Here is a 22,864-nt window from a genome sequence, read left to right on the forward strand (position 1 = left end):
TGGCTTTAAAGAATGGCCGATGATGAGGTGCAACGAGGCTGCACCTCGATGGGGAGGCACAAAGCAGGTTTCTCAAAGAGTGCTCCTCAGCTATGTGGGCTGCGGGGGACAGTGTCTCCCAGCCCGGAGACACGCCGGGCTTGCAGGGAGAAAAGTAAAATGCTTCGTTAAAACTTATGCCCCATAAAAAGGAGCAGAGTGACTTATGTGAAAGGGAAGACTCATGAGCGGGCGGTGGGTGGCCTCCACGGGGACAGAGGGGCCCAGGACGGATGGAGGATTGGGCCCAGCACCCCACCCCAGCCACCCTCTGCTCTGTGCAGGGCCCCAGCCCAGATGCCACCTGCACCCACCGTGTTCCCAGCCCCCTGCTCCAACAGGAGGTGATGCTGTCCAACCCCCACCACCGCCCAGGTAACCCTCCTCTCCGCAGGGCCACATCAATGCCAGGCCCAGGGAGGGCACCGGACCCCCATCGACCTGGGGGAGTCATGAGCCCACTGCCCTGCACGTGCAGGTCTGTGTCTTCCCGCCCTTCCAGCGAGGGGGGACCATGCGGGGCAGCCCTGGGGAAGGTGGGGGCTGAGGCTATTCAACCTGGGCAAGGGCAGGCTTGGGGCACAGGAGGCACCGAGGGCCCTGGAGGGTCCAAGACCCCAGGACCATGGGAGCCCAGGAGGCAGGCTCAGCTCCCCGCGACTGCAGGGGCTGAGGCATCCTGGGGGGGAGCGACCCCCCCCCCCAGATGCAGGGCCCTTCCCGGGGAGGCCACAGCAGAGGGCGCTGCTGGGCCCTAGGGCTGAACTGTGGCCACCTGTCTCCCCCACTGCCCAGCACGCCGAAGCCCAGCAGCGCCCCCAGCGTGGCCCCTCGCCCTCTGCAGGGTCCTGGCCTGTGGGAGGAAGAAGGTCTGGAACATCGAGCAGGTGCAGGAGGAAGGCAAGTGACAGCAAACCACGGCTAAGGTACGACCTGCCCTGGGGTGTCCCCCGCCAGTACAGGAGTGGGCCCCACCAATGCCGGGTCAGAGAGGGGCAGTCTTGGGGGGGAGGGACCTGTGAGGCCAGGGCAAGATGCCCAGGCTCCTCTGGGAGAACCCCCTTTCCATGGACGGGACCCCCTGGCCACATTGGGCCCCGCTGCATGGCCTGGGCCATCCCTACCCTCTCAGCCGCACCCCCGCTGCGGGCCCCCCCGACCCTCCCCCGGCTCTTCCATCTCCCACAGGTCCTGACTTGCCGACCGGGACACCAGGTGAATGGCCATGGGGGGACACCCTGAGGATCCCAGAGGAGGGGGTCAGCCGGGGTCAGGGCTGGGGAGGAGTGACCCCACACCTCCTGGGATCTGTGGGTGTCGTGGAACGCCCCCCACCCCTGCCCGGCTCCTGGTTAGAATGGGTGCTCGCGTCTCTCGGAAGCCCCTCCTGGCTCCAACAAACTGACAGCGGCTGGTCTGGGGACTCAGGAGCCTGCCTGGGCAGGAAAGAGGGCGCAGTGGTTTGGGTGGAGTGTGGGGGCAGCCCCTGGGAGGAGGGGGTGCTGGAGCCCGCGTGCCCTTCTGGGACCCTCTGACAGAAGGGGTGTCTACAGGGCACGCTGCTCCACGTGGAAGCCCCTAGCAGGAGAGTCCGTTTAATTCCACCGCGTAAAACGTGCTTTAGCACACAAAGTGTGTAAGTGCGCTGAAGGCAAGATGACTGAGGACTGTCAAGTTTAAATGAACTGGTGTGCCCCAACGTCCCCCAGCGGCAGGCACACGTGTCCCCCGAGCCTCCCGGCCCTGAGCCCTCACGGGCTGGTCCGGTCACCCTGAGCACCCAGTGGCAGCCAGCAGGTGGCCGGGGCCAGGGCATTATGAGAACTTTGAGGGAGCAAAACCCGGGACCGAGGGGATCCTGAGACCCGTGAACTGGCCGTCCTGAGCTTTGGGGGGCTGCTTTTGTTGCACAGCAGAGGTGGGGGTCTCGATGCAGAAGAAGCCTCACTCCAGAGCCGGCAGGATGGCCAAACTGCTCCTTCTCTTACCCTCATGGCTGGGGCCGGGGCCGCGGGGGGCGAGTGGGGAAGACACCCTCCCGCAGGCTTCCTGGGGCCCAGGACCGGTCTGCCCCCCACTTCCTTCTTCCCTGCTTTTTCGCCTCTGGTATTTCTCCAGGTAACACTTTAAGGTCTTTAATGATTTTTCATGGTATTTTTTGAGTTACTTCCTCAGTGGCTGCTCCAGGACCTTCCATATGCAACTTAACTTACCGACTGAATCGGCTTCAGATTTAGACTCACTTAAACCCAGGCGGGTCCAGATGTGCGGCTCCTTTGTGGCCCTGTCCCCGTCCCACACCCTCGGCGGTGGCATCACTGTTACACGCCGATGCACCTCGTGCCTCCAAGTGTCACAAACCAACGACACCTCGTTCCGACGGCTCCTTTATGTACGCTCAGGTCGCGGAAGTGGATGAAGAGCAGCCCTCGCCGAATGAACCCCCAGGCTGTCTTCTGTTCCCTCCCTTTATTCAAGCTTAGCTTTTTCCTACCCACCTCCTTTGTGCTGTTCCTGACAGATACATTGCATTTCTTCGTGTATACGCCCAGCAGTTCGTCACACACACGCACACAGCTTTACACAACTGCCTTCTACATCAGTTAAGGAGAAATATGCCTTTACCCGGTAGCGACTCCGGTGCCCGTTCCCCTCCAGGCCTTGCCGCCACTGCCTGCCCGTGAGCTGCTCAGCAGCTGCAAGCCTGAGGCCCGGGGACCTGCTCCTCTCTCCACCACATTGCCCCTCACCTTCCACTGTTTGGGGGGGCACTCTGAGGCACGAACCTCTCCACACTCCCTTGCAAATGAAGTCAGTTCCTTTGGGGAGGAATTTGGGGTTCTCTGTCCTCCAGCCTGCTTCTCCAGGGCGAAGCCTCTGGCCCAGGGCTCTAGAGCTGAGGGTGGGGGCAACACCATGCCCCTCTGTAAGTGATGCCCCCACCTCAGGAGCTGTGCAATCGGTGGGGGGAGGGGCTGTGCCCCCAGGTCAAGTTCCGACCCCATGGGCCGGGACCCACCAGGCGTTGTTGCCTGCCCCCCACGCCTGGACTCTCCCCAGAAATCTGACCTGTATCCTCACAGAGATGGGGGTGCAGCGGTCCAAGGATGTGAGCACTGGACAGAACAGTCAACCTGCCTGCTCACTCCACCAAACCACAGGCTGCTTGCCCCCCCTGCAGCCGGCTGTGCCCATGGAAGTGGCCTCACCAGCCCGGAGCACCCTCCCCAACTTGTGCTAGAGAAATAAACTTCCCTCTGTGGCAGTCACTGGGCCTGGAGTCTCTGTGATAGCTGCTGGCATGGAGTGTGCCAGAAGCTGGCAGGGCAGGTGGAGGTCCCCCAGGAGCTGGGCCCTGGCCACGGGGGGCGTTTGGCCGGCCTCCCCCAACACGTGTCCACGTCCTGAATTCCCAGGGAGCCCAGGGCTGGCACTGGGGGAAGCAGTGGCAGGGCCTGAAGGAGGCAGGAACTCTGCTGTCTCCCCCATCCAGCCCCGAGGGCACCACCCCGTACAGCCACGTGGCAGCAGCTCTCCAGGTCACTTCTCAGCCACAGGGGAGGGCCCAGGGCACTGCTCAGTGAGGAGACCACCACGGCCCTGAGAGGCACCGCTCCCGGGCTGTAAGAGACGGACCCTGTGTGTGCACGTGCCTGGGCAAGACCCTTCCCGGTCCCAGCGAGCAGGGGTGACAGAAGAGCCCGGCCTGGGTGCCAGCCTCGGCTCAGCCCCAGCGGCTCGTCCTGCTGAGCCTCTCCACCCCTGGAGCAAGGCTGGAGGCTCCAGGCCACCCCTGCTGCTGAGGGCCCTGAGGGTGGCCAGGCCGGGGGTCTGCAAGGCTGAGGCAGCAGAAGAGGGCGAGGAAGGCTGACAGACACGAGGCAGAGGCTCCGTGAGCGAGGACGAGCCAGGATGAGGCAAGATGAGCCAGCCCTGGTCCCAGCGGAGTCCTGCACCGGCGGGGGCAGCACCGAGCCCACCAAGGCCCGACCCTCCAGCCACCGCCCACCCCTCATGGGCTCTGCTCTGGGACCACCACCCAGTGCTCTCTAGGCCATGGCAGAGGGACCCCACTTTCAGGGAGCAGCAAGCGCCCGCCCCCACCCTGGCCCCATCACCCTGCAGCCTGGTTTTCACCAGCTCCCTCCCTGCTCCAACCCCCTCCCCATCCTCCCCAGGGTCCTGGAGTGGCAGGTGCCTGCAGGACAGCAGGGCCGGCTCCAATGGTGCCACCGCAGTGGGACCTCCCGGCAGCCCCCTCTGCACTTCCCAGAGGCAAAGACAGAGACCCTGGCCGACATCTTCCACCCTAAGGCTAAGCCCAACGCTGAGCACACAGCAGGTGCTTAATACATGCAGTTCTGGGCTGAATGAAACTGGATGGGGTGGATGCCCTCCCCCCCCTCCACAGGGTGGCCCAGGCGGGACCTGCGAGGGCAGTGTGCGGGGCTCCCAGGTCAGACACGAGCCTGGGCCTTCCGCACATGCACATCGCTGTCCCGGAGCCCCCGTCCTTCCAGAAATGCATCTGGCTGCTGAGGCCTGAGCTGCCCCAACAGGATCCCGGCCTTAGCACTGGGCACGACTGACCAAAGAGCACAGGCGCAGGGGGTGCGCCTCCTTCCTGTCTTCACCCACCCCCCCCCCCCCCCGCACATCCTACCTTCCCTCCACCCCCCACCCATGAGGCTCGTCTTCAGTTTGCGCTGCCCTGGATGGCGCCCGACTGTGCATGACTGATGTTGACGTGTAAACGACACACCCTCGGGCTCAGGGCCGGGGCTCCATCTGCTCCCCCATCCCGGGCAGGAATGAGTGATGAGGTGGGACGGCCACCCTAGGCCCTCCTAAGCCTGTGAGCCAGCTACACCCGGACAGGATGGGCGGTCCTCACTGGGCACCTGCAGAAGGCCCATCAGACCCCACAGCCCCAGAGCCGGGTGCTCTAGACCCAGACTCCAAGGGAGAAGAGAAAAACCACCCACCTGTCCAGCCCCCACCCCACCCTTGCACCCAGAGGCTGCCTGGGCCTGGTCAGGGCGGCTCTGGCTGGACAGAGTCCCAGCCCTCCCAGCCCATCTGTCTTCTCTTTCACCAGATTCCAGAGCCACGGCCGCCGCCCGGAGACAAAGCTGGGCACTTGTCCAGCAGGTGCCCACTGTGTGCCGCTGGGGGCCAGCCCGGGGCCGCCCTGCTCACCTCAGAGTTCACAGGAAGGCAGAGGCCAGGTTCCCGCCCCAGCATCACGGGTTCACCCTGGGGCTGCCAAGCCGCTCACCATCAAGCGGGACATTCGGGACGGACAGACAGACACCCGGGAGGAGACCCCGAGGCCTGAGGCAGCAAGGTCTGAACAGGCCGGTGGGCAGGGCCGGCCGGGGCCGTGGGCACGTGGCCCCTCGGCAGGGCCGGCTTCGGAGGCCCACTCCTCTTGGTGAGCATCTGGGTACAGGAACTTGCCACTCAGCGAGAGGCAGCTCTCCAGGGGACAGGGAGAAGCCACTGCCATACAGGCTCACACTGGGGGCTGCCGCCCCGGTGCCTGGGGAGGATGGTCACGGGAGGAACGGGGAAGGAGAGGCGGCAGATGGGATCAGAGAGCTGCACACGGCTTGGGAGGGCGCGGTCCCTGGAAGAAGGGAGCTCCACTGCGGCCCACCCACAGCTCTTGGGGTAAAATGGGTTTTGATTAAAAGGTCATCGTCCCTTGGCCTCCTGACCGCACGCAGCTGTGGAGATGGGACAGTCCCCGAAGAACAAGCCCTGGAAGATGAGCAGGTTCGGGGGACGCAGCCTCCGTCTTGGCGAGGAGCCTGGGAGGCAGGACGGATGCTCATCGGGGTACCCCCCAGAGCTGGCCAGGGGACCCCAGCCTCTGCCGAGTGCTGGGCTCTGCGTGGCATGAGAGCTGCGCCCCAGGAACCCTCACTGCACCCGGGCTCTCCAGTGCAGGCCAGTGCGGGGAGGCAGCCGCTGGTGGCCGTTACAGAGGGGCGGCCGGGGAAGGCAGGGTCCTGGGAGGTCACAGGAACCCTCCCCAGCAGCACAGGGATCCAAGCCAGGGAAGGCCGGGCCCGGGCCAGGCTCACCGGGGCCCTGGGGGCTGCACCCCGAGGACAGACATCACCTCAGCCAGCCAGGTGATGCACAACTGATTGCTCGCCCACAGCACAGTCAGGACAGGAGCAGACTATGAGGAGTGAGAGAGGGTCCTTGTCCCGTCAGAGGGGGGGTGAGCTGCCCACCCACCACTGTGAGCACCAGCTGGGACCTCCACTGGCCCGTATGCTCTGCCCAGCACTGCCAGCCAGGTCCTCGATGCTGACGAGCCACCAGGCTCAGGTCGCTCCTCTGCCTCTAACTTCCCGCCACGCCTTGGGCAGTTGCAGTTCAGCAGCCTACGATGGGAGCTTGGACACGGGGCACGCGGGGGCCCAGACCAGCACCAAGGCACACGGGCACATGGAGGCCACCCCGAAGACAGGAGGGTGCTCCGTGCGGGTGCCACATGGCAGGATTTTAAAAAACGACTGGCGACTGCCTCGTGTTTATGCATGAAACACACTTTCACATGTTATATTTTGGCAACAATCATCTCCTCGATCTTTGGAAAGATGTAAAAACACAATATAAATGACTGCAGACCGAACATCCCGAGTCCTCTGAGCCCTCCCAGGAACACAAGGCTCCTGTGGGGAAGACAGGAAACGCTGGAACGGAAACCACGAGCTGAACAGGTGCCAAGAGGTGAGTCCAGGAAGGAACAGAAAGAACATAGAAAAATACGCTTATCTCATCACGATCAAAAAGGGCACGTCACAGCCAACAAAGGCCGGAAGGGTCACGAGCCTTGGGCAGCTGAGGTTCCGACTGAGGCGCTGCGGGCTGGCCACACAGGAAAGCCACCGTGTGCTCCTTCACGGGGCCTGGCACACCCCAGCGCGTGCCGCTGCTCTTCCCGAGTGTGAATGTGTAAGCAGCAGAGAACAGGAGTTCAAACTTCTAGAAACCTAACCAGCTTGTCTGACTGCTTTCCAGTGTCTGGTGTGGAATCCTAAGGTCTACTGACGATGAGTGCTGAGGCTGTGGCCTCCGGCAGGGACAGCGGGCAGGACCGGCCGCACGCTCCCACTTTCCTCACGGGAGCAGGTCCATGTCAGCAGGACCTAACCGCATCCCGGGGCCAGGCTGAGGGGTGGAAGCTGCAGCGATGTGGACCAACTTCCCAGATGGTGCTGCCAGGGCAGACGACAGGTGACCCACAAAAGCGGGGCCGGATCTGCTGCCCATCCAACAAGCAGGGGACCCCTCCAACTCGGGCAGAGCACCAAGGGGGTCCCCACCCTTGGCACCTGCCTGGGATCTACGTGACACAGACCCCACCTGGTGCGGGATGGGAGGGGGGCCAGAGAACACGGGAGGCCACGAGTAGTGGTAGTGGGCTCTGCTGTCTGTCAGCCTGACAGCCAGGTTTTTCCCTGACAGAAAGACACCCCGACTCTTAACACAAGCACCCTTAAGAAGCCCTGTCCAGGCCTGGGCTCCAGCTAGGCTGAGGATCTGTATGGTACATTTCAGGTTGGGGTGGACTCTTCCAGAACATTCCTTCACACTCCCACATGGTAACAGGTAATACAGTGAAACTTCAATTGCAGAAACAGGTGGGAGACGGGCCCTCCTAGGGACTGAGTGCCGCCCGCTCGCGCGCCAGTGCCCCCGGAAGGCCTCCACAGGGCAGGGTGTGTGTCCTCTGCCTCGGGGCCGCAGTCCGGGCCGTGTGCCCCCACCTGCTCCATGGAGGCCCCAAGCAAGCATCAGTCGTCGCTGCACGCCACGGCAGACGTGGGTGGCATGGGGAACTGCGCGGAGGCTGGGCACACCCCAGGGCACTCCTGGGGCTCTTCAATTTTTACGATGGCCCGGAGAGCCACGTGCTTCCTCCTCGTCAGCCTCTGCCGCACAAAGACCGCGTGGAGCGCGCGCAGCTGCCCCAGCTCCTGCGTGCTGAAGCAAGGCTGCCTCTCTGCAAAGTGCATGAGCGAGTCGAAGGAGGCAGCGGCCTTCTCCCAGGCGGCCTCGGCACCCTCGCCAGCACCCGCCCCACCACGGTCCCTGCCAGCTGCTGCCACCTCCTCCGTGCTCCAAACGGCCGCCACCGTTTCCACGGCAGCTGCGCCACGCACCACGCCAGCCTCCTTTCCGCCTTCCGCCCACTCCTTGACCGGTCTGGAACCAAGTTTGCTGCCTTTCACGAGCTCGAGGATGTGAGCGAAAGCCTCACCCCGCGGCTCAGTTCTCACGCGCCCTTTCCCTTCCTCCTCGGAGGAAGAGCCCTCGGCGAACATGATGGCAGGCCACAACTTCCTCCACGCCCGCCGCAAGACTCCACTGGCAACAGCGTTCCAGGCACAGGCCACGTTGAAGATGGCGTCGCTGATGCTGTACCGGGCCTGGAAGTCCTGCCAGGTGACTGGGGGGTTGACGAAATTCCTCATAAAGTCCTTCCGGATGCCCTGGTCCATGGGCTGAATCAACGAGGTGACACTTGCAGGCAGAAAGATGGTGAAGATGTTATCGGAAACCAACTCAGACTCCTGCGGGTGAGCTCGCGAGTTGTCCAGCAACAGGATGGCTTTGCTGTCCTCGGGAAGGCCCACAGCTCTGAAATGCTCCTTCACTGAGGGGACAAAGATGTGATGAAACCAATCAGAAAAGATCCCCTTGTCCATCCAGGCGTTCCCTTGCACCTTGTAGACAACGGGCAAGTGCTGCACGCCTTTGAAGGCCCTGGGACCTCCGCATTTCCCAACCACCAGGGGCGTGAGCTTGTGAGAGCCCGCGGCGTTCGCACACACCAGCACGGTCAGCCTGTCCTTGCTGTGCCTGAGGCCAGGCACGGGCTCGCCGGCTGGGCTGGGCTGCGGCAGGCACCGCCAGAAGAGGCCCGTCTCGTCAGCGTTGTAGAACTGCTCAGGAGACAGGCTGTGCTCGGCTATCAGGCTTCTAAAGAAGTCACAGAACTGCTCCGCAGCTTGGTGGTCGGCCGCTGGCTTCTCGCCGGATGCGTCCAACTTCTTGATGCCGTGCCTTGCCTTGAAGCGCCACAGCCACCCCCCGGAGAACACACAGGGCTCGGTCAGCCGCATCTGCTCGTAGAAGTCTTTCGCCTTCTCGATGAGCATGGGGCCTGAGACGGGCACGCCCTCAGAGCGCTGCGCCAGGAACCACTCGTACAGGACGCGGTCGAGGTGCTCGAGCTTGGGCGTGTGCAGGGTGCGCCGGTGCTCCAGAGCCTTGTTGGAGTCGGAGCTGGCAAAGAACCGGAGCAGCTGTGCCTTGTGGGCCTTGATGTCGTACAGGGTGGACATGCCGACGTTGTACTCCTGCATCAGCACCTTCCTGCTCTCCCCTTTCTCCAGCCGCGTGCAGATGTCGATCTTCTCCTTCAGGGTCAGCACCACCCTCTTCCGCTTCTCCCCCCTGCCCTTCCCAGCAGGTTGCTTGGCGGCCATGGGGCGTGGCGCGTGCCGCCCAGGCTGGGCGGGCCTCCCCTCTGCTCTCGTCCCCTTCCTCACCTCAGTTTCTCTCCCCACCCTGCCCACCCACCCCGCTGCTCCTGGGCCCCACGGGCTGCAGTTCCCTCTTCAGTTTCTCCTACCACTGCCAGCGCCTTCTCACCTCAGTTTCCCCCGTCTTCCAGGCTCCAGCAACAGGACCGGCTTCTGGTCTTTTCTCTGCAGGGGCAGCGATACCGTCAGATTGCCCTTGGACCTCTCTGCGCTCTGGACCTCAGCCACTTCAAGGAGACAGTGGCAGCAGCTCTCCCCAACTTCACCACAGCATCTCCCCTTAAAATGGCCAGACAGCAGAAGGTCCCACTGTCGAGGTTAGTCGAGGCTTTATCATCTCAGCTGCGGGAGGCTCTCTGGTGCTCCCGGTTGCTGTCTCACACGCAGTGCTGTCGGAACTGGAAAGAAGGGGGAAGAGAGAGAAAAGGGTTATGGAGAGCATGCCTGGGATGGTGGTAAGATGTCCTCATTATCTGAGGCACCCCGGGAGCTTCGCCTGACACCACTGTGTTGCAGAGGGGATGGGCAATGTGAGCTGCTAGGGGGAGATGAAGGGAAGAGGCTGGTCTCCAGGGGGCGGCTTGGCTCTCTGCTCCGTCCATGATTGTACTGGTCACACTGGCTTTCGCCCACGTCCTGCTGAGCAACCTTGGAGTCACCACAATGGCTCAGAATCAAAAGCGGCTCCCACAAGAATGATCCAGCCTTTTGTGGGAAAAACTCTACGGCAGAGGCTATCGATGAGGCCAGGATGTAAAGGCACTGGGCTGACCAGGGGGCAAAATTCCCACCGACCTGGAGTTGAGTTTCTTGCTTTAGTTGTGCACTGGGCCGCCTGATCTCACCGCCCCTCAAACCCTTGTTCCTTTCAGACATTCGTGGAGGGGGACGGAGGAGGGACAGACTCCCAAGACCCGGATCCTATAAAGCTGCTCTGACACAGTGCCCCCCCAAACCCCGCCCAGGCAGGTCTCCCCACACCGCCTCTAGAGAACCAGGCTTCGGAAGTGTCTCTAAGACAGTGGACCTCAAACTCCTCCCAGGGCTCTTCAGCAACGACCGTGATCTCCAGAGCCACACAAATTCAGTCCCCAGGAAGCTGCGGAATGGCGGCACGTGGCCAGTGTAAACTCACTTCACAGGGTCACCGAGCCCCCTCTTTGGAATCCCGAGGCCCTACTAGCCCATCAAAAGCAGCCCTCAGCCGGGGTTCCTCAAGCTGCTTCCAGCTCGCTGTCCACCTGGCCCGGGGACCCAGGCAGGAGCCCACGTGCACACACACTCTCACACCGCACTGAGGCGGACACAAGAAAGGTCAAGCCAGAGCAGCAGCCTCCTAAGTGCAGGTAAACTGAGGACACTGCATGAATAAATTACCAACTTGTGCCCGGAACACATCGGAACTGTCTTAGGGCACCCCCTGGAGGCTGGGTGTTCTCCCTGAGCCAGTTGCGTACTCTTTTCAGTAATGAACTTGGTTTTAAGTTTACACACGCGTCTTTGATCAACATCGGTGCTTCTACAGGTGATACGAGGCAGATGACAGCACACAGCCCAGCTTTCAGGACATAAAACTTGCTTTACAACTGACACTCAGATTTTACTCCTATTGTGATTTCTTAAGGAAAAAAGGTAACATGACATCGCAAGAGAGACTAAAAACTGCGGTGGTTTCTACCCTTGCCTGACACCCCAAGGCCATCTGAACACAGATGCAAACACTATCCCCCTGTGCCCCAGACATGGTGACAACACGGGGTGGGGAGGGGGCCGTGAGGTGACCCGTCAGGCAGGAGGGAAGAGGGGACACTCACCCGCACCGCAACTCCTCCCAGGATGGGGGAAGAAAAGTCCTTTCCTGAGAAATCCAGGGGAAGGATGTAAGGCGGGGGAGAAGAGGAATCCGAGGTCTCAAGGGCGAGGACTGGGGACAGGAGGGTGCCGTTCGCAGGGCAAGGCTCAGGGCTGGGGTCTTTTGGAGACGCAAAGTGTAAAATCCGCACGAATCCTTCTCTTCCAGAAGGGGGTGCGGACGGAGCCTGAAACAAGTGGCCCCCGGGGTTGATCGCAGGACAGCGCCGTTTTGAAAGCGTTTCTAGCCCATGGACCAGGGACCAGGGACCCGGTCTGAGGGGCAGAAGCTCAGCTTGGGGCAAGGGGAAAAAAAGAGAGAAAAATCCAAGTCTCAGCCCGGTTCCTGTCGGCGCCTCCGGGACGAATCCTGTCTGCAAGTCTCTCTCCACCAGGCCCGGCGGTGAGGGCTGGGGCTGAGGGGGTCAACTCGGCTTCCGGAGCCCCGCGAGGGGCCTGGGGGACCAGGAGCTCAGACACGGGCCCCCGGCTCGGCGGGACTGCGGCCCGGGGCTCCGGCCAGCGCGATGGGGAGCCCGGCCCGCCCCGGCCGCCCGCCCCGGCGCCGCGCTGCTCCCGCCTGACCCCACTCACCCCGCGGGCCGGGCCGCCGCCGCTGGCCGGAAGTGCCGCCCGCTCTGCGCTCCGCCGGCCCGCCACTTCCGGGGCGCTCTAGGCGGCCGGCGGACTCGGCGTCTCGGTGGCGGCGGCCGGGAGGGGGCGCGCGGCGTGGGGCCGTGGGGCCGCCGTGTCCCTCCGGCTCGGGGCCTCCGTTTCCCCATCTGCAGAAGGGGCGCAGGGCAGGAGGGGTTGGGGCCAGCCTAGGCTTGGCGCCTGCGGGAGAGGGAACTCCAGGCCTACTTTGGGGTGAAGGGTCTCTGAGGGGAGGGACGGGGCGATCTGGGCCTCCCCACAGCCACCCCCATGGCCCGTTTGCGCCCACCTCGCCTCTCGGCTGGGAGCCACTCCCACACCTATTTGAGCTTGAGCAGGGGCTGTAATAGGTTAAGACTTGGGGGCCTAGGGATGGGGTGACGGCATTTTGCATGTGAGACAGATGTGAATCTTTGGGGGCCCCAGGATGTCAGCTCCCTAATCCCCAGGCTCCTGGCATACGTTTCCCCATATGGTACAAGGGGCTTTGCAGATGGGATTAAACTCAGATTCGTGACTTGGGGGGACAACCCTAGTGTCTGGGTGGGCCCAGGCAATGATGGGGTCCTCACCGGGGGGAGGCAGGGGCATCGGATGGGAGACGGTGATGCCACAGGAACCAGAGGGAGGGCAGAGATGCGACGAGGGGAGGGGCGGCCCCTCAGAGGCCAGAAACGCAAGGGCAGTTCTCTCCTGGAGGCTGCAGAGATGGCACCTGCTGACAGCTTCATTTCAACCCTGGAAGACATTTCAGACTTCCCACCTCCGGAAGCGTAAAACAGAAAGTCTGCTGCTTCCAGCCACCGAATTTAGGGTGATATGCAGGAAACCAACATGGATTTGAAACCCCCTCCTCCCTAATTCCCTAGCCCCCTTGGCTCCTGGGCTCCAGCCCCTGCTCCTCTCCTTCCTCGCTCTCCTTCTGGTTCCTAATGTGCCTGGCTCACCCCTCGGCCTTCTTCTCTCTGGGCACACCCGCCCCCCGGTGATCTCCAGGCTCAGGGATTTAAGTATCCCAAGTTCCTGTCTCCTGCCAGAGCCCCTCTCCCAGACTCCACAGGCCCATGCCCTGCCCAGCACCCCACAGAGTGTCTCACGGGCACCTCCAACAGCGATTCTGAACCTGACCGCGGTCTCCCTGCCCAGCCGGCCCCAGCCGAGCGCCCTTCTGGGTAAAGAGCAACTCCACCACTCCAGACCCTTGGCCAGGAAGCCTCGGTGCCACCCTGACTCTCTCTTCTGCTGACACCCCACATCCTGTCTTTCAGGAGGTCCGATCGGCTGTCTCCTCAAAATCCAGCCAGCCTCTGACCTCTTGGTGGCTTGAAAGAGCAGCCGTTTGGGGGGAGTGTAAAACCGTGCAACGCAGCAGCTCCACTCGGCCTCGCCAAAGAGAACCGGAAGCAGGAACCCGGGCGGATACTCGTTCGTCACGGTTCACCACAGCATGACTCACCGTGGCCAAAAGGCGGAAGCGGTCCAAGTGTCCGTCATCAGGTGAGTGGAGGGACCAACGTGGCTCACGCAAGCAATGGAATATTATTCATCCATTAAAGGAATGAAGTTCCGAGACTTGTTGCAACACGGAAGAGCCTTGAACTCGCGGTGACTGAAATAAACAAGGCACACAAGGAAAAACACCGTTTGGTGTCGCTTATATGAGATCTCTAGAAGAGACAAAAAGCACAGTAGAGGTTCCCAGAGGATGGGGGGGGGGTTGTTGCTTGGTGAGTACAGTGTTTGTAATTTTTGAAAACTTCTAAATAAATAAAAGAGCAACCTTTTATTGAGCATGATTCAGTGGGCCAGAGATTTGGCATGTGAAGGGCGGCTGGCTTGACAGAGGAGGGCTGGGGCGGAGCATGAGGCCACTGCCCAGTTCCACCAGGCCGGGGTCCCCTGAAGGCTCCTGGCTGGGTGGTCGCCCCCAGGCCTCCCGCTGCGCGGCTCTCCGCTGCCACCTGGTGGACACGAGGCCAGGTGCACCCCCAGAGCCTGATGGCGCCGGCCGGGCGGGGGCTTGGCAGGGGCCTGGGGCTGGGCCTCCACCAGGCACAGGCTCCTGCAAGTGTCCCCAGCACCATCCAGGCCCCTCAGCCTCATCTCGAAGGCTGAGTCCACTCTGGTTCTGCAGGCAGAGAGCAAGGGGTCAGAAAGAGAGTAAGGGAAGAAGAAAGCACACCGGTGTCCCTGGGGCCTGGCACCGATACCGCAGGATAATGTCTCTACTGAGGAACCTGACAGTGAGGACACTGCCTTCTCTCCACGCTGCTCTCACAGACCACCTGGTGCTTTCTGCTCTGATGGAGAAGAACCAGTTATTCCTTCTGACACAGAAGCACATTTAACAGAACTTTTACCTAAAAACACTCAAGTACAATTTCCAAATGAGAAAAAGTGGAAAGGCCTCACTATAATAACTGGGACAGATGACTCATACCCTTCAAGTCCCATGTCAGAAGATTATAGTAAAGGAGAAGCTAAACAGTTAAAAGAACTGTGAATATTTTCAAGAAAGCAGAAAGTCTTCTCACCCTTCTTAGATAGATAATATGTAATCCCGTGGTCCTCTGTGAAAACAGGATGGGCTGCAGCTTTACTTTAATCATAGAGAAATCGTAAATAATGTAGCAACGTTGAATACAGTCCAATCAAATATATGTTCATCAATATGATGTAATGGCCAAACCAATAGAATAAAATGAGAAAACTGTGTTAACAAGTTAGAAGTAATAGCAATCTCTTTTCTAATTACTGTACAAGTAAAAGTATGTTACATTACTCTTACAGAAATCATAGCTTAATTAGTAAAAATATTATCAGTAGAATTTTACAAGCATTCAAGGCTAAGTCTCTGATAACGTGGACACTCTCCTTTGATCTTGAACCCTCACTCAGGTTCTGGAGACTTGGAGAGGAGAGGTCACCAGCCAGGCCTTCCTTGGGGACAGTTTTGGGATGATGAGTCTCTTACAGAAAAGGAGGGGGCTTTGGCTCCTTGGCTGAGGGTGCTTGTTAAGCCCACACCCTGCTGGCAGAGACGGGGACTGCCCGAGGTGGATCTGGGGTCTCCCTGGCTTGCTGATTTCACGCCAGGAGGGTTTGTGGTTGGGTTCAGAGAGGAAGGGAGCTGCGAGAGGTGCTCAGAGGAGGGGACAGGCGTGGGGGCTGGGGGCTGCTGCCTGGGTGCCCTTAGGAGGGGGCAGGTTTGCAGCGACTGATGGCCCCCAGGGCATCACCCCCTCTGGGGATGAGGCTCCCATGGGCCCAGTGCTGGGGCCTGGCAGGGAACAGGGGTGGGAAGCCGGTTTCCGGGGCTCCAGGCTGCCAGCCCTCTGCCCTGATGGCCTCCTGGAGCTCGGTGCCCACAGCACATGCATGCACACACACACACACACACACACACACACACACACGCATACGTGCACACTCACATGCACTCACACACTCACATGCACTCACACTCGCACATGCACGCACATTCACACACTCACACAGGCACTCACACGCACACACATTCATACAGACTCACACATGCACACTCACGCACTCACACTCGCACACACACGCACATTCACACTCATACACATGCACACGCACTCACACACATTCACATGCACTCACACTCGCACGCATTCACACACTCATAAGGCACTCACGTGCATATGCACACAATTCACACAAGACTCACAGTGCACACTCACACACACTCACATGCATATGTGCACACTCACACGCACCCAACACACTCACATGCATACGTTCACAGTCACTCACACACACTCGCGCACTCACACTCGCACATGCACGCATATTCACTCACACAAGCACTCACACACACACGCAACACATTCCTACAGACTCACACGTGCACACACATATATGCATACGTGCACACACACACACACACATGCATACGTGCACACTCATTCACACACACTCTCACACATGCACACACATTCACACACATACAGGCACTCACACGCACACGCACACACATTCCTACACTCACATGCACGCTCACATGTGCACACATGCACACACTCACGCACTCCCACTCGCACATGCACGCACATTCACACACATACAGGCACTCGCACACACGTTCCTACACAGACTCACACATGCACACACATGCACTCACACACTCACATGCACTCACACTCACACATGCATGCATTCACATACAGGCACTCACATGCACACGCACACATTCGTACACAGACTCACGTGCACACTCACACATGCACACACGCACGTGCACACTCACACTCACACATGCACGCACATTCATACACTCATACAGGCACATGCACACGCACACACATTCATACAGACTCACACGTGCACACTCACACTCACACACACATGCACTGACACTCGGACTTGGCCAGGTCCCCGGCGGTGGCGTGCAAGGTGTGGAGGGCGGCGAGAAGGGAAAGACAAGACACTCTTCCTCCAGTAGGGGTAGAACAAAAAGGGGCTTTATTCAGGGGTGAGTGCGGGTAGCTGAGCTTGTGCCTCAGCTTGCCAGGCCTGGGCCAGGGGACCTGATATCACCCCCTGGGGAGGGTAGTAGGTACGGGCGTGAGTGCCCTCTGCAGCCCCCCCGAGCCTGAGGAGCGAGGTCAGGGCAGCTCCCTTTTCCTCACCCAAAATGCCACTGGCAGGGGAGGCTTGCCGGAGGAAACCGCCTTTCTCCCAACTGCCCTTTCCCCACTTCCTTATCTTACCCACATACTCCCTTGTGCCAAGGCCACTCCTGCCACCGCCAGCGCGCATGCACCGTGGCCAAAACAACCCCCGCCCGTTGCAATGGCTCCTGCGTCCTCTCAGAACCAATCCTAGCCCCTCTCCCTTCAATATTGCCATTTTAGGCTACTTCACCTCCTTTCCAGCCCTGCCCCTCTTACCAGCCTATATAACCTGTAATCACCCCTGAATAAATCTCTTTGGCGCATACTCCTACTGGATGAAGAGTGTTTTTGTCCTTATCGCCGCCCTCCACACCTTGCACGCCTCTCGCCGAGGACCCTGGCCACGTCCTCCGCCTCGCCCTCGCCTCCGGGAAAGAGCCCCCGCCGCCGGTACCCTTTAAGCAGCCCCGAGAGCTGAGGGCTCGGCTACCGGCCGCCACTCCCCCTAGAAGCAGTAACCCCGACCGCAGGTGAGCACAGGTTATATAGGCTGGCATAGAGGGCGGGGGTTGTTACAAGCCAATGCTGCGGAGATAAAGGCTAGGATTGGTTCTGAGAGGGTGCGGAGGTTAGGATTGGTTCTAAGAGGGCGCGGAGGTTGTTTGAAAAGGGGCGGGAGTTGCTCTGGCAACGGTGTCTGGCAACAGTGTATGCGCACTGGTGGTGGCGGGAGTTGCTCTGGCAACGGGGGGTGTGCAGGCAAGATAAGGGGGTGGGGAAAAGGCGGTTCCCTCCGGCAAGCCTCCCCTAACAGTGTTATTTTGGGTGAGGAAATGGGGCCTGCCTCCGGCCTCACTTTCCCAGGCCCGGGGGGCTGTGGAGGGCGCTGTCGCCCGTGCCCACTACCCTCCCCAGGGGCGGATCCGGTCCCCTGGCCCAGGCCCGCCAAGTTGAAGCACGTAATCAGTGTCCCGCACGAGAGAACAGGAAAATCTGGAGTCCCAGGAGGCCACCGGCAGGGCAGAGGGGACAGGGAGGGGAAGGAAGAGGGTTGCAGGTGAGGGAGGTCATGGCCTCGCCCTGACCCGTCCACCTCGGGAGGGCTTCGGGGAGTTGCTGCTGACAGACCCGGGGGCCCTGCCCTCCAGGGGCAGGAAGGAGGACGGAGGGCGCGGGAGGGCTGGCCCCGGATCCGTCCGTCCTGCCCGCGGCCCCCGCCCTGCCCGCTGGTGCTTTATAAGTCGCCCCGAGGCCGCAGCCGGCAGACATGAAGGCCACCATCCTCGCCCTGCTGGCCACGGGCCTGGCCCTGCAGCCAGGTCAGGCTGGAGGGGAGCCGGGTGGGGGGAGCCCCGGAGGGCAGGAAGTGGGGAGCAGGGGACGGGAGGGTCGGCTGGAAAGAAAGGGGCAGGAGCCCGGAAGGCAAAGCTTTGGTGCCTGCGTCTCCACACCCGGAGGCCAGTCCCGAGGGATGAGGGGTCTGTCCCTTCAGCCTCGCCTGGCCTGGCTCAGGGAGGGGTGGCCAGGAGGGTGGACGGGAGCCCGGCGGGCAGGAGGGCGCAGGGGCAAAAGCCTGGACCAAGAGGGGGGCAGAGAGAAGGAGGGCAGGGAGTGGGGAGGGACCCTGGGAGTGGGGTCTGCCCCGAGGGGGCCCACTCTCTCCCTGGCTCAGCCCTGGCTTTGCAGCCTCCAGCCTGGGGAGAGGCCACCCAGCCGGGGGTCCCAGGAGGGGCTGGCCGGTGTGGTTCAGTCATGACTTGGTTCCGCATCGCGGAGGGTCCTGGAGAGAGCTGTGGGCGCCTCAGGGCCTCAGGCAACTCTTCTGCAAAGTGGGGGTGGGGTGGGGTCCTGGCCACCCCCTCCGAGGCCATGGCTGGGGGGCAGCAGAGGAGGCCCAGGGCTGGCCTGGGAGGAGGCGTGTGATAGCATGGGGCGGGGGGGGGATGTGTGGCTTGGCCGGGGTTTTGTACTTCAGCGTCCTGATGGCCCAGGGGACAGAGCAGGCTCAGAGGCTCAGGGTCACAGGGTCACAGGGCCCAGGCGGGGCTTAGACAGGTCGTGGTGGGGGTGATGCCCGGGGCTCGGGGGTGTCCCGGTTTGCAGGGGCCTCTCCCACCCCCCCACATTCCCAGTAGCCCAGAAGGGCCGAGACCAGGCTCTCCAAGAGGAAGATGAGGAAATGAGGCTGGCAGGGTGGGAGGGGCAGGTGGGCAACGCTGAGGCCCCCTTCTGCACCCCCAAACCCAGGCACCGTCCTGCAGTGCTACTCCTGCAAAACTTGGGTTGACGGCAAGGACTGCCAGCTCGTGCAGAACTGCACCCAGGCCGAGACCCAGTGCCAGACTGAGCACATCCATGAGTCACTCTGCATCCCAGCAGTCCCTGCCTGCCCTGTGCCAGCCCCCTAGACACGCTGCACCTCCCTGCTGTGGGTAGGGACTCAGTGAACCTGGGTTTAGGTTTCGGACATTTAACCGTTGATGCTTCTGTCCTTCTACCACTTGTCCAGCTATCCACACAAGCATATATGTGCTCAGCTTTCCATCCATCCATCCATCCATCCATCCATCCATCCATCTCCCACCCATTCCACCCCTCATCCCTTGCATCCACTCAATCAGCGTTTCCTGGTGTCCAGCAGGAGGCCTGGCTTCCAGTCATTTGGCCATGAACGAGACCCAGCCCTGTCCTCACACTTCTCACCAGGCTGATTCTAATGGGGGACTTTTAGTGGAGGGGGACAGAAGGGGTGCCCCAGCAGCTGGAGCCAGGCTGGGTGGGGGGCAGCCGGGACCTGGCTGCAGCCCAGCGGCCACCCTTCCTGCCCAGGTGTGACTGGTCTCCTGAAGGTCACCAGCAAGGGCTGCAGCTCGCAGTGCCAGGAGGGCTGGCAGGACCACTACGTGGCCAAGAAGAATGTGACATGCTGCTCCGCTGACCTGTGCAATGCCAGCGGGCCCAGCGCCCTGCAGCCGCCCGTTGGCCCCCTGGGGCTGCTCGCCCTGCTCGGCGGCCTTCTGCTCTGCGGCCCTGGCCAGCTGTAGGCTCCCACGGTGCCCTGGCTGCGGCCCACACTGGGCAGTGGTGCTGAGTCCCTGGGGGACCCTCACATGTGCCCAGCCCGGGGTGGGCCTGTCCCAGTCCCACCACAGGTCTGGCCAGGAGCCTCTGCTGCTTCAGACCCTCGGGGGCTCCCTCCCCTGAGGGCTGTGCTCCGGTGACAGGGAGCAGCCTGCGTAGGGTCTCAGGGTCTTAGGTTGCTGCTGTTTACATGGCCTGTGACTCCAGCCCAGCCCCCAGCCCTCAGCTCAGTCACCTCTTCCTCCAGGAAGTCTTCCCTGCCTGCCCACTCCATGAGCAGCCGGAGGACAGAGCCAGGCCGGTCCACGGCATCCCCTCACCCAGCATGAGCAGCACTCAGGGGCCCAGCGAAGGCCAAGATGCAATGAACTGAGCAGGTCTGGGAGCAAGAGAGCCCCAAAGATGAGGCCTGAGGGAGAGACCAGCTCATTTGCCACGGGGTCCCTGGGCAGCAGCCCCAGCCCACTATAGGCCTAATAAATGTCTGAGAGCCTCCACTCCTGTGTGCTGCCGGTCGGGGTCGGGGTCCTGGGGGGGTTCTCGGTTGGAGTCCAGGTTGGGGTCAGGGTCTGGGCAGGGTCTTAGTTGGGGTCCGGGCTGGGGTCAGAGTTGGGGTCAGGATCCAGGTTGGGATTGGGGTCAGGGTCAGGATCTGCGTTGGGGTCAGGGTCCGGGTCCAGGTCGAGGTTAGGGTCAGGGTCTGGGTCAGGGTCAGGGTTTGGATTGGGGTCCGGGTTGGGGTCAGAGTCAGGGTCTGGGGCTGCACCCGTCCCCGCCTGGCCCCTGCCTGCGCCCGAGGCTGTGCTCCTGTCCCGTGGGGTGGGGTCCTGACAAGTGCGCACTTCTAGTGCCTGGGAGGGAGGGTGGGTGGCGGGGAGGACGCCCCGGAAAGTGGGCGTGACCCTGCAGAGACCCCCAAACCCCAGGGTCGGGTCTCCCAGCTCCAGCTGTGTGCCTCGGGTGCGCTGCCAAACCCCCTGAGCCTCGGGGACTCACCTGTGCCCCTCGGGGCTGCCGTGAAGATTGACCCAGAGGATTCACGGGGTGGAGGCGTCACTGAGGGCCCCCGGCGTGTCCCCGCCCACCCCTTCCTCTCCCTTTGGCCTGAGCATTTTGTTTGTTGAAAGAGTTTCATGCCCACAATAAAAAATCCAAATAAAAAGGACACCCTGTGACAGGCCTCCCTTAACCCCTCCCTGGGGTGTCACCATTACACCGTTTTGGGGTCTGTTCTGCAGTGACCCAGTGCCCATGCCAGCACCCCATGCACGGGGGTCCTGGGCAGGGCCATCGGGAGGGCCTGCTCGCCTCCTGCTTTGCCCATTCTGGGTGTAAAGCCAGGCCCTCCTCCACCCTCGGGGCACTGGGGAGGGCTGCACCCAGGGCGGCCAGGGTGAAGCACAGGTCCAGGGTGGGGCGGGGGCTGCCCTCCACAGGGGGTGAGGAGGTGGTCCGGCCAAGCCCAGGTCTGGGATGCGCCGAGGCTCCTGGGCTCCGGGGCACCGCCCTCCTGAGCACTGGGTGGCACCGGCGGGGATGTCAGGACAGAGTTTCCCCCACACCACGCCTCTGGGTGACCCGAGGAGAGACGGTGCCCCGTCCCTGGGGCTCCGGGGTTCAGTCCACAGACCGGGTGACCCGGGTCCCCTGTGCAGTGTGCAGCTTTTGCTTTCTGGGAGGGAGCCACGGTCTTGGGCCTTGGGCAGATCTTCAGGGTCATCAGGGCTCTTGGGCAGGACCCCAGGTCCAGGCTGGAGCTGGTGGGCAGCCAGGGCTGTTCTTCTGGCTCCTTCTCTCCCAAAGCTGCTGGCCCAGGGCAGCTGGTTCCCGTGGGTGGGACGTGGGCCGCCTGCCCTGCTCCGTTCACTCAGCAAATGGCCACCGAGCACCTTCTGTGTCCCTGGACGCAGTGGTCACCCAGGCCTGGCCGCACCCCCCCACACACAGCCCCTCGAGCCCCATGAAGCCATGGTGTGGGAGTGGGGGCTCGTGAGCAGGACAAACACATGGTCCCCCACTCACGGATTCCATATCTGTGAATTTGCCTACTCGCTAAAATTTATTCATTACTCTAAAATCAATACATACAGGACTTTTTCAGTCATTCACAGATACGGGCAGAGCTGCAGAGCTTCTTTTGGATTGTTTTAAATTTATTTTAATTTGCAAATAAAATATAAACATGGTTAAAATATAAGGCCATATAGAAAGTGTTAAAGTAAAAGGAAAGAGCAGCCCCTCTGCCTGCCCCTCCAGGCCCACCTGGCTGGACCTGTCAACACCTGCCAGACAGGAGGCTGGGGCTTCCCAGACTCATCCCACGCAAGGTAAATCTCCGTGTTAGTTCCTCTTCGTTTTCACCATAGCTTCAGCTACCTTAAGATACAGCAGAATCTTGTGACTTCCTGCGGTCGCAGTTGATTCGTCTGGGGGAGGGTGGCGGCCGGTTGCTAAATCCTAGGCTCCCAGGATTGCTCCGAGGGTACCGGCGGCGGGGGCTCTTTCCCGGAGGCGAGGGCGAGGCGGGGGACTTGGCCAGGTCCCCGGCGGGAGGCGTGCAAGTATGGAGGGCGGCGAGAAAGGAACAGGCGGGACACGGTTCCTTTAGGGTGATGAAACCAAGAGAGAGAGTTTATTAGGGGAGAGTACAAGCTTATATTGGGCGGTTTAGAGGGCGGGGTAGCTATAAGGGTTAAAGGCTTGGATTGGTTCTGAGAGGGCGCGGAGGTTGATTGAAAAGGGGGCGGGAGTTGCTCCGGTAACGGGGAGTGGGTGGGCAAGGTAAAGGGGGCGGTTTTCTCCGGCAAGCCCTCCCCAATGGTTTCTACTTTGGGGTGAGGAAATGGGGCCTGCATTCGGCTCCACTTTCTCAGGCCCGGGGGGCCGTGGAGGGCGCAACCACCCGTGCCCCACTACCTTTCCTAGGGGCTGATCAGTTCCCCTGGCCCAGGCCCGCCAAGTCAGAACTCGATAACAGTGTCCCGCATTTCCCCCTTCTTTTCTAATTAGAGGAAGAAGCTTACCGGAGAGGGA

At 61.5% G+C, this 22,864-nt stretch overlaps 3 protein-coding genes across 3 annotated transcripts; 1 reads left to right on the forward strand and 2 right to left on the reverse strand.

The window, feature by feature from the left end:
- Positions 1-6,586: 6,586 nt before the first annotated feature.
- On the reverse strand, positions 6,587-9,614 carry JRK (Jrk helix-turn-helix protein). Its single transcript, XM_037803643.1, has one exon. The coding sequence runs from the start codon at positions 9,549-9,551 to the stop codon at positions 7,854-7,856; it is 1,698 nt and encodes a 565-aa protein (XP_037659571.1). The 5' UTR covers positions 9,552-9,614; the 3' UTR covers positions 6,587-7,853.
- Positions 9,615-9,644: 30 nt separating this feature from the next.
- On the reverse strand, positions 9,645-13,487 carry LOC119509660 (proline-rich protein 2-like). The gene is made up of 5 exons (XM_037803665.1): positions 13,426-13,487; positions 12,686-12,851; positions 12,054-12,241; positions 9,943-10,006; positions 9,645-9,773 (listed from the first exon to the last, which is right to left on the reverse strand). The coding sequence occupies exons 2-5, from the start codon at positions 12,842-12,844 to the stop codon at positions 9,714-9,716; spliced, it is 471 nt and encodes a 156-aa protein (XP_037659593.1). The 5' UTR covers positions 12,845-12,851; positions 13,426-13,487; the 3' UTR covers positions 9,645-9,713.
- Positions 13,488-18,017: 4,530 nt separating this feature from the next.
- Positions 18,018-19,794, forward strand: PSCA (prostate stem cell antigen). The gene is made up of 4 exons (XM_037802627.1): positions 18,018-18,069; positions 18,998-19,085; positions 19,127-19,182; positions 19,580-19,794. Exons 1-4 carry the CDS (start codon positions 18,018-18,020, stop codon positions 19,792-19,794), a joined length of 411 nt encoding a protein of 136 aa, XP_037658555.1.
- Positions 19,795-22,864: the final 3,070 nt, after the last annotated feature.

Source organism: Choloepus didactylus, chromosome 14, assembly GCF_015220235.1.
Source record: "Choloepus didactylus isolate mChoDid1 chromosome 14, mChoDid1.pri, whole genome shotgun sequence".
NCBI classification, from domain to species: Eukaryota; Metazoa; Chordata; class Mammalia; order Pilosa; family Megalonychidae; genus Choloepus; species Choloepus didactylus.